Source organism: Physella acuta, unplaced genomic scaffold, assembly GCF_028476545.2.
Source record: "Physella acuta isolate Inbredline_101_S28 unplaced genomic scaffold, ASM2847654v3 ptg002022l, whole genome shotgun sequence".
Lineage (NCBI taxonomy): Eukaryota > Metazoa > Mollusca > Gastropoda > Physidae > Physella > Physella acuta.
This window is the reverse complement of record NW_026733526.1, coordinates 62,094-74,188: the sequence shown is the minus strand read 5'-3', so window position 1 is coordinate 74,188 and position 12,095 is coordinate 62,094. Positions and strand designations below refer to the sequence as shown.

At 35.7% G+C, this 12,095-nt stretch overlaps 1 protein-coding gene across 5 annotated transcripts in view; it reads left to right on the top strand.

Annotated features, from left to right (window-relative positions):
- Positions 1-4,821, top strand: part of LOC131931737 (protein phosphatase 1K, mitochondrial) — a 45,767-nt gene extending 40,946 nt beyond the window's left edge. For all 5 annotated transcript variants that reach the window (XM_059288576.1, XM_059288575.1, XM_059288578.1 and 2 more), the window contains exons 5-7: positions 982-1,164; positions 1,880-2,010; positions 4,340-4,821. In XM_059288576.1, the coding sequence (XP_059144559.1) occupies positions 982-1,164; positions 1,880-2,010; positions 4,340-4,609 (584 nt within the window). In that variant the 3' untranslated portion in view covers positions 4,610-4,821. The remainder of the gene's footprint in view (positions 1-981; positions 1,165-1,879; positions 2,011-4,339) is intronic.
- The last annotated feature ends 7,274 nt before the right edge of the window (positions 4,822-12,095 follow it).

The window sequence follows — 12,095 nt, the reverse complement described above, 5'->3', positions numbered from 1 at the left end:
GATGACACACATGTTGATACCATTAGATGACACATGTTGATACCATTAGATGATGACACACATGTTGATACCATTAGATGATGACACAGATGTTGATACCATTAGATGACACACATGTTGATACCATTAGATGACACACATGTTGATACCATTAGATGACACATGTTGATACCATTAGATGACACATATGTTGATACCATTAGATGACACACATGTTGATACCATTAGATGACACACATGTTGATACCATTAGATGACACACATGTTGATACCATTAGATGACACATGTTGATACCATTAGATGATGACACACATGTTGATACCATTAGATGACACATGTTGATACCATTAGATGACACATGTTGATACCATTAGATGATGACACACATGTTGATACCATTAGATGACACACATGTTGATACCATTAGATGATGACACACATGTTGATACCATTAGATGACACACATGTTGATACCATTAGATGACACACATGTTGATACCATTAGAAGACACACATGTTGATACCATTAGATGATGACACATATGTTGATACCATTAGATGATGACACACATGTTGATACCATTAGATGATGGCACACATGTTGATACCATTAGATGACACACATGTTGATACCATTAGATGATGACACACATGTTGATACCATTAGATGACACACATGTTGATACCATTAGATGATGACACACATGTTGATACCATTAGATGACACACATGTTGATACCATTAGATGATGACACACATGTTGATACCATTAGATGACACATGTTGATACCATTAGATGATGACATACATGTTGATACCATTAGATGATGACATACATGTTGATACCATTAGATGACACACATGTTGATACCATTAGATGACTCACATGTTGATACCATCAGATGACACACATGTTGATACCATTAGATGATGACACACATGTTGATACCATTAGATGACACACATGTTGATACCATCAGATGATGACACATTCAAGACTGGTACTACAGCAACTGTATGTTTGTTGAGGAACTCATCTGAACTTGTCGTGGCCCATGTTGGTGACAGTCTAGCAGTCTTGTGTCGGGATGGGAAACCTATCAGACTTTCAATAGACCATGACCCAGAAGATGTTGATGAATCTAGCAGAATTTTAAAGAAAGGTTGGAAAAACTGTAGAAATACTCCATCAACACCAACTGTTCCATCAACAACAACTGTATGTCTAACTACTCCATCAACAACTGTATGTCTAACTACTCATCAACACCAACTGTATGTCTAACTATTCCATCAACAACTGTATGTCTAACTAATCCATCAACAACAACTGTATGTCTAACTACTCCATCAACAACTGTATGTCTAACTACTCCATCAACAACTGTATGTCTAACTACTCCATCAACAACAACTGTATGTCTAACTACTCCATCAACACCAACTGTATGTCTAACTACTCCATCAACACCAACTGTATGTCTAACTACTCCATCAACAACTGTATGTCTAACTACTCCATCAACAACTGTATGTCTAACTACTCCATCAACAACAACTGTATGTCTAACTACTCCATCAACAACAACTGTATGTCTAACTACTCCATCAACACCAACTGTTCCATCAACAACTGTATGTCTAACTACTCCATCAACAACTGTATGTCTAACTACTCCATCAACAACTGTATGTCTAACTACTCCATCAACAACAACTGTATGTCTAACTACTCCATCAACAACTGTATGTCTAACTACTCCATCAACAACAACTGTATGTCTAACTACTCCATCAACAACTGTATGTCTAACTACTCCAACAACAACTGTATGTCTAACTACTCCACATACAACTGTCTATGTATGTGTCATGTAGGTGGACGGATTATTCACAACAGCCAAGGTGTGGCACATGTCAATGGGAGATTAGCTATGACCAGGAGTCTTGGAGATGTTGAACTTAAGTCATATGGAGTCACAGCACTGCCCTACCTGAGGTCAATAGAAGTAAGTCTTATGGAGTCACAGCACTGCTCTACCTGAGGTCAATAAAAGTAAGTCATATGGAGTCACAGCACTGCCCTACCTAAGGTCAATAGAAGTAAGTCATATGGAGTCACAGCACTGCCCTACCTGAGGTCAATAGAAGTAAGTCATATGGAGTCACAGCACTGCCCTACCTGAGGTCAATAGAAGTAAGTCATATGGAGTCACAGCACTGCTCTACCTGAGGTCAATAGAAGTAAGTCATATGGAGTCACAGCACTGCCCTACCTGAGGTCAATAGAAGTAAGTCATATGGAGTCACAGCACTGCCCTACCTGAGGTCAATAGAAGTAAGTCATATGGAGTCACAGCACTGCCCTACCTGAGGTCAATAGAAGTAAGTCATATGGAGTCACAGCACTGCCCTACCTGAGGTCAATAGAAGTAAGTCATATGGAGTCACAGCACTGCCTTACCTAAGGTCAATAGAAGTAAGTCATATGGAGTCACAGCACTGCCCTACCTGAGGTCAATAGAAGTAAGTCATATGGAGTCACAGCACTGCCCTACCTGAGGTCAATAGAAGTAAGTCATATGGAGTCACAGCACTGCCCTACCTGAGGTCAATAGAAGTAAGTCATATGGAGTCACAGCACTGCCCTACCTGAGGTCAATAGAAGTAAGTCATATGGAGTCACAGCACTGCCTTACCTAAGGTCAATAGAAGTAAGTCATATGGAGTCACAGCACTGCCCTACCTGAGGTCAATAGAAGTAAGTCATATGGAGTCACAGCACTGCTCTACCTCAGGTCAATAGAAGTAAGTCATATGGAGTCACAGCACTGCCCTACCTGAGGTCAATAGAAGTAAGTCATATGGAGTCACAGCACTGCCCTACCTGAGGTCAATAGAAGTAAGTCATATGGAGTCACAGCACTGCCCTACCTGAGGTCAATAGAAGTAAGTCATATGGAGTCACAGCACTGCCCTACCTGAGGTCAATAGAAGTAAGTCATATGGAGTCACAGCACTGCCCTACCTGAGGTCAATAGAAGTAAGTCATATGGAGTCACAGCACTGCCCTACCTGAGGTCAATAGAAGTAAGTCATATGGAGTCACAGCACTGCCCTACCTGAGGTCAATAGAAGTAAGTCATATGGAGTCACAGCACTGCCCTACCTGAGGTCAATAGAAGTAAGTCATATGGAGTCACAGCACTGCCCTACCTGAGGTCAATAGAAGTAAGTCATATGGAGTCACAGCACTGCCCTACCTGACCCTGCCTACACCACTGTTGGTCCTAAAGCCTTCAATCACAGTCACTCTTGATGCAAATCCGATGTAACTCTAACCATTAACCCAAATCTGATGTAACTCTAACCATTAACCCAAATCTGATGTAACTCTAACCATTAACCCAAATCTGATGTAACTCTAACCATTAACTCAAATCTGATGTAACTCTAACCATTAACCCAAATCTGATGTAACTCTAACCATTAACCCAAATCTGATGTAACTCTAACCATTAACCCAAATCTGATGTAACTCTAACCATTAACCCAAATCTGATGTAACTCTAACCATTAACTCAAATCTGATGTAACTCTAACCATTAACCCAAATCTGATGTAACTCTAACCATTAACCCAAATCTGATGTAACTCTAACCATTAACCCAAATCTGATGTAACTCTAACCATTAATCCAAATCTGATGTAAGTCTAACCATTAACCCAAATCTGATGTAACTCTAACCATTAACCCAAATCTGATGTAACTCTAACCATTAACCCAAATCTGATGTAACTCTAACCATTAACCCAAATCTGATGTAACTCTAACCATTAACCCAAATGTGATGTAAAAAAAAAAAGCTATCATTATGTTGTATCAATTTTAAAACTAACTTTTTTACTTTCTCGTATACGAAATATAAAGTATTGTAATAGTTCCAAAAAAAATGAGATTTTCACAGATCTTGATGTTTTACACCTCCCTGAGTGAGAAAAATATAGTTTTGCGATCTTGTCCGTATGTCTGTGTGTGTGTGTAAACACGATAACTTGAGTACCATTACAGCTAGGTTAATGAAATTCCATATATAAGTATTATATCAAATTTGTATAAACTTTTCAGCGATTTCCGATAAGCGGAAGTGGAACTTATTCTAACTTCAATTTTTCAAAAGCCTATAACTTGACTACTATTTCAGATAGATAAACGAAATTTAGTGCTGTAGAACTTTCTAGTGCTCTAGATCTGAGTTGACTTTCTAGTGCTGTAGAACTGAGTTGACTTTCTAGTGCTGTAGAACTGAGTTGACTGATGAACTGTATCTGTCTCAGGTCAAGCACGGCTCTGATGCCTTTCTTATCCTAAGCTCCGATGGCCTAAGCTTTGCCCTGAGTGACGAGGAAATGGTCAACATTGTCAGCAGCTGCCAGAGCCCACAAGAAGCCTGCAGCCGTCTCTCAGACCAAGCCCAGCACTTTGGTTCAGAAGACAATGTCACAGTTCTAGTCATCCCACTGGGGGCTTGGGGAAAATATCAGAAGTTGACCGGTGGACACAATTTCAACTTTGGAAGGATTTTGTCCAACTCACGGATTTACTAGTGGCCAGAACAAACAAATGATTTGAGTCCCTGATTTGGTGCAATACATTTAACATTTTTTGGTTGACTTAGTTTGGAAACAAAAAAATGACAGTTTAGTGACAGGCTGTAAAAGAAGAAAGATGTAAGACTTTCTAATTTGAAAAGACATTTAATGGTATATTAGGCAAAAAAATTGTAATTAGTAAAAATAAACAATTTTACTTAATACTGCTTGCTGTGAACTATTCATTACATCATTCAATAGAAATGAGCAGTGCAATTGGTAATAAACAGAGAGATAATTGAAATATTTTACACAAGTCTTTTGAAATACCAAACACACAAGTAAAAAAAAAGCTTTTAAATGCTCCAATTATAAGAAAATAAATCAAACTTTCTTTCTTTAGTCAAAGAGTTGCTTTTGACAATAGAAATAATCAAATAATAAATAGGGAGCCTAAAGGTATTGCAATAGTTTTTTCCTTTCAGATTTAAAGACAAAGCATGCTTGAAGACCTCAGTCTTTGATTCACACAAATTGAAGTGGTGTTTATTTTTAAATATCCAGTCAAATGAAATTAAGGCTTAAATTTGCTACAAGCAGTTTTTTAGCCTGAGTACTTAAGTATGCACCCATCTTACAGGCATTCAAAAAAGGGAAAATGTTTCGAGATTCACGGGGGAAAATGCAATTAAAGAGTTCAATATCTAGTTTGATAAAATTAATGTAAATTTTAAAATTGCTGTGTATAGTTTGTCTAGTTTGATAAAATGTAAATTTTAAAATTGCTGTGTATAGTTTGATGTAAAAACACTGAGCATCTTTCCAACTGGGTCCTTGGGTCCAGCAGTTCCTCCATCACCCTCAGGGTTACCACTGTTGACTATAATCTGTGGACTGGACATGACTGATACATTAATTGTCTAGCCTAGAGATTATCTTAACATTAATTGTCTAGCCTAGAGATTATCTTAACATTAATTGTCTAGCCTAGAGATTAGCTTAACATTAATTGTCTAGCCTAGAGATTAGCTTAGAGCTAAAAACCTTTTACATGGCAATGCAGTGAGCTCTACAAATCCTCAAAATTCACCAGATCAACATCATTACACAGACGTGTCACCAAAGCATACAATTATTTATTATTATGCTAAGCTTTACAACATATAGGCCTACTAGTTTATAACTAAGTTCAATAGTTGTTCTTGAAAAAAAAAGGCCACCCTTCCCTTTTAAAAAAAAAAGCTCAAAATTTAGGCTTTTAGAAACATGAACATTAAAATTTAGACTTTTAGAAACAAAAGCATTAAAATTTAGACTTAGAAACATGAACATTAAAATTTAGACTTAAAATGTAAAGAGACAGCGAGAACCAGGACGCCAGCTGTACAAAAACATTAATAGAATTTAGTAGAGTACTAGCCCTCCCGGCCAGGCCCTGCACTGGCCTCTGTGAAAAACCTATCTGTAAAGGACAGTGACTTGTGTGTTTATTAAGCAGCATATACCTGGCATTGCCCGGGTTTAGGAAATATATTACTCTTCGAATAAACCCTAACCACAACCAACCAAAACACAAATGAAAACTCATAACGAAAACACAAACCCAAACAAAAACTTAAACAAACATAAAAACAAACACAACTGTAAACAGTGGCGGAACTAGAAAAAAAGGGCCACCCCGCAAAAAAAATATTTCTGGCCCCCCAATATATAGGCATATATATATATATATATATATATATTCAAACACAGAATACAAACATTGGATACTCATTTCTGGCCTGATCGGGTTTTGAAAAAAAATGTCTTTTTTTTTTTTCAATTTAAACAAATTGCAACATGTCTTGTGTGTGCGTGCATTATCCTGTTTTGAATTATTTTTTTTTAATTTTAGATTTAGAACTAGTTTATTCAATATGTTTGCTGTAGTACCACCTACCCCGGGGGTCGGCAATCTTTTGAGACGAAAGAGCCAAAAGTTATTTACAAAATTTCCCAGTTTTTAAAGAGCCACTAAAATTATTTTTCCAATATTTTGGTATTTGATTAGAATTAGTAAATAAATTTAACTGTTGCCGACCCCTGACCTACCCTATAGTTTTTAGCCGGTCAAAAGAATATAAAACGTGAAAGCTTTGTATGTGTAATGGTTTCTCATTTTATGTTTATTTTTTTATTTTATTTTTATTTATATTATTTGTTTTAAATATATTTCCTTTTTATGCTATGTCATTCTTTTTATTAAATAATTAAGAGAAGTAATTGCTTTTTAATTTGTTTAGTACAAATATATAAAAAGGAGCTTATGAGCACCCCTATTTAACTATTTAAAAAAGGAATAAGTCATGGAAGTGTTTTGAACGTTTGCCTATCTTTCACATTACAGCTCAGTCATATATTTTTTTACGCAACAGCTTGTGTTAGCTACTCTATAACATCACTACTGAAGTAGATCTGTTTGTTATTTAAAAAAGCTTTTACCGTCAAGTCAAAAATGCAAGAAAATTATTTTTTTTTAAACTATAAAAAATTTATTATGATCGGCTATGGGCCCCTAAATGGCGTGCCCCCCCCCCCCCATTTTGGGGGAATCAGCGACACTGTAAATCGCCCCTGAATGTAAACAAACACAAATGCAAACACATAAGAGAACGCAAACAAAAACACAAAGTCAAACAAAAATGCAAACACTAAAGCAACTACAAAAGCAAACAAAAACACAAATAAAACGCAAACATAAATGCAAAACAATAGCGCAGAACATAAACACAAACTTAAATTAAAGCATAAAAGCATAGTGCTCACAGTATAGCCCAGGGCACCAAATCGCACCTGCCGAGGCGCCAGCAGAACCAAATCGCAGAACGACCTGATTCATCTTAGTAAATGACTATAGTACCCAATGTTATTTATAATCTATCACACTGTTTAAAACGAACATAGTTGCCATAGTGCTAATGGGAAGGCCTGGGCGCCCAGATTCGATTTAATTTAGGTCTATAGTAACCTTTCATATCCATAGTCTAGCGCAGGGGTCGGCAACCTTTTGAAGCGGAAGAGTAAAAAGTTACATTTTTTAAAATTTCCCTGGTTTTAAAGAGCCAATAACATTTTTTTTATTTCAAATATTTTATTTTTTTATTAAGATTATTAGTATTTGTTCAATGAGCTGGAGAGCCGCATCTTGATATCAAAAGAGCCGCATGCGGCTCGCGAGCCGCAGGTTGCCGACCCCTGGTCTAGCGCACTGTTTAGTAAGAACGTATGCACCATAGTGTTCACAGGATAGCCCTGGGCGCCAAAATCAAACCCTGCCGGAGTGCTGGCAGACTTGCCTGATTCAATATTGTGAACAACTATAATACCCCCCCCCCCCCCAGCTTATAATATCTGCAAACCAACAGATAGAAGTAAACATAGATGACATTTCGGAGCGGCCTCTAAACTGTTATTGATTAACCCTTTATCTACTGACGGTACTTATAAGTACCACTTCAATTAAGTGTCTGTATTATTTTTAATTTAATACGAATTTTAAAAATTATTGATGTATTTAATAGTATTATCTCCCCTGAGTCGCCGGTAGTCGGAGGTATCAATGTTGTTTTTTTTAAAATTACTGGTGTGGCGCTTTTTCAATGTCTTGCTATATCGGTAGTTCACAATTATTTTGTACATTTCTCACACACGTTCCTGATTTCCCTTTGTTTTACCTTATTTTTCAAGTTTTCAACCCCAAAAATTTTTTATTGGCACCTTCAATAGTCAGGCAAACGCATTTAACTTCTAGTTATACAATTTTAATCAAATTGTCTTTGTATTAGATCGATGTTTACAAGTGGACTTATAAGTACCGTCAGGGCACACGGTCATTTTTTTAGGATTTTTAGAAAATGGCAGATTTGTTAGGTGGAGTTACATAAATATTGTCTTGATAATTAATTATCGAAATGCACTCAAAAAATGATATTTACACATTTATAAGAAGGTTTGCATATGGTTTACCTAAGAAATATTGTAATTACATGTTAATTTCTAGTAGTAAAAAAAATAACAAGAATAAAGGTATTAGTTGCAGGCTTGTTTACACGGTTTAGTATACTTCATTTGTATACCAAAGCCAAGTTCTAGTTGTAAGATTTAATTTGTTAGTTATATTTACTGCAATAAACTGTCTTGCGTACAATAACTAGCATTTACATAATGTATACCTGTAGACTAGTAATATTCCATACTTCTGCATTTAGTATAGATCTATAAGGTAAATTTTAAGCAGTAAACAGAAAAGAGTAATCCGCTACTTCTTCCAAAACACATTGAGCTTACTTCTATTTATGAACTTTGCACTGTAGTGTAGACTTGCCAAAACATTCTAGTAGGCTACAATTATACTAGTATTACTAGTAGTTGTGTGCTGAATGATTAGGCTTTTGTTTGTTTATGCGGCTCATTGTACTAGTTATTGGAAACTTCCAGCAAAAGCATATTCATTCCGGCAACTGTTGCTACACCAGAAAGACCACAGACAAGATTGAGGGAGCTTGACATGTCGACTACTTTTGCTGTGTTTGAGGTCTAAGATGTGTTCTGATATAAAATCCAGTAAAAATCGTACTCAAAATATACTTTTGTGCTGTATTTATGTGTGAAAATTACAAAAAGTGATTGTTATAATGATTGTCATGTTATTAGTTAATAAATTGTATCGTTAGTTCCAGGTTTGTAAAAAAAAAATTTTTGAAAAAAAATGTCCTAGATTACTGACGGTACTTATAAGTACCAATATCTGTTTGGGCCATTAAAAATTTATGAAACGAAATTTCCTTCGACATATGCTTTGAATGTGCCAAAAGCAATATAGTAACACATTGTTTAAGTAAAAATCTCATTCAGAACATAATTCCGTAAATAAAGGGTTAAAAATAGTAATTAGTAAACAGTACGTTCAGTGCATAAAATAACTTTTTAAAATATTTAGGAAGAGACCCACGATTTTCTTTATAGTTATTAAAATAGTAGTGTATATTTATTTTCTACTTTTCAGTGCATTATTACATAAAGGCTTGTTATTAAAACATTTTTTATGAATTTTTTTTTCAGTACTTTAAATTTTAGAAATTTACAATAGAACTGCATGACTAAAAACCATTGCACACCTTATGAATGTGATAAAGCACATATAATAGTGCGGAAGAGCAGTGGCGTAGCGAGGTCGGGTGTCACCCGGTGCGGCACTTAATGGTGTCACCCCCAGAGGTGTAGCGACGCTTGACGGGGACAAACTTTCAAGTTTTCGATTTGCACCCCCCCCCCCCTCAAACTTTCGATTTGCACCCCCCTCAAGTTTTTCTCTATATATTTTGCTATTTTTTGCCTTGGTGTCACCCCCCTAAATGGTGTCACCCGGTGCGGTCCGCACTCCCCGCCCCCCCCCCCCCCCCCCTCGCTACGCCCCTGCGGAAGAGATTGGTAAGAAGCCTACTAATTTGGACACAATTTTAATTAATTCATAAAAAATTAATTAGGCATCCAATTGAGTCAAATTTAATGTCAGATTGCATTGTCTTCATGTCTTGACCCACATGCCAACTTTGAACAGAATCTGTCAGTTACAAGTGCTCGAAATTTTGCTCGGGCATTTTAATCTAGACTGACGACAGAAAGAGGAAGCAAGAAATAAAAGCTCGTAAAAAGGCAGTATTTAAAATAACTGTTTTACCTACCACTTTGCATTTTATCACTCCATGCTAAGTATCTAATTCTTTTTTATTCCCAATGTAATGTTTTATTTAAAGGGAAGTTTTATTTTTTTGGTGATCTATCAAGGGAAGTAATTGGCAATAAAGGAACAAAGTGAAGTAATTTGTACACCTTTTAAATTGTTGTGAAGGATGATATATTTTCTTTGACTGTGTTTATTCCACATAACATTAATTACAATGATACATTAGGAAAATGAACCTCTTTGTTTTTTTACAAAACCATCCATTTTTAAATCATTCATTTATATAATAAATGTTTTAAGAATATTACACTTGGTGATCAAGTCGCGTTTTTTATTATATACCTCTTTTGCCAAGTGCCCACTGTCACATATTAAAGGTCGGCATGGTCAGGTTGTTGAACCGAGAGGCTGGGAGGCAGCTATTCTGAGCGTTGTTTTAATAAATGCCCTACAACTTTAATACTGTGATTTTTAGTTCTTTAAAAAAATTGTAGGTAACGGGTTCTTTCAATGATTAATGAAATGATAGATTAGTAAACAGTCGACCTACTGTAATTTTGTTACCACAAATTATCAGGTCCAATTATTTTGTAAATGTTTGTTTCAGTTCCCCGCTGGCAATATCTTGAACGGGTTTAAAAACCACCCCACCACCTACCCTCTTTCCGTTTATAGAAAATCAATTCTGCTTTTTTCCTACACTTCTGCATGTGTGTATCTCTTAAAAACTGCAGCATTGTACTGGCTATAAGTCAACATTTTTTTAGGTTGAACATGCACATTTGGGAATCAGAATAGACTCACAAGTAAAAAAAAAGTTAATGGTTGATTGAAAGAAAGGTAATAGGAATAGAACTGGTAATAATTCTTCAATAATCTTATGGTTAGAGTTTACTTGAAATAAGTAGGATTTAAAAATCTTACATTTAATCTTCCTTTTAACTTTGCTGAATAGTTGAAAAAATCTCTTGATTGGTGGTGCCTACAGAAAGATTGAATTAAATTTCTGTCATGAAATTAAAAAATTTACATTTCAAAACTCCAAAAAAAATTTTCAAAAGTTGAAAATTGATAAATTGATCTAAAAAAAACAACTAACAGTTGAGAAGATTGAATTGGCCTGGTATGGTTAGGGTTAGGGTTCAGGTCTTCCTTCAAATATTGGATCTTTGGTTCATCCTTCAGCTTGTCCTGAAAGATGTTTTAACATTTTCATCTTATTCATTGACAACATTTTCATCTTATTCATTGACAACATTTTCATCTTATTCATTGACAACATTTTCATCTTATTCTGTTGCAATATTTTCATCTTATTCATACACAACATTTTCAGGTGATTATATTTAGTAACAATCAAACTATCACACACCAATCAATCACACACCAATCAAACTATCCCACACTTATTAATGCGTCACACACCAAACTATCACACAACAATCAAACTATCACACAACAATCACTCACACACCAATCATACTATCAAAAACATATCAAACTACCAAAACAAAATATACACACCAATAAAACTTTCCTAAAATGGGCTTGTCGATTTAAAAAATGTTGTCTTCTTAAAGCTTCATGATGCTCATTAATACCTGAGGCTGCCATCTTTAACACTGGTTACTGCAACACCTTGTGCACAGTCTGTCCACACAGCACAAATTACAACTGCTCAAAAGCAAGGAGAAAACATTTTTTGAGACATGGAGAGTAACACATTATTGGTGATACATTAACGTACGAGTGCCTCAACATGAAATTTTTAAGATA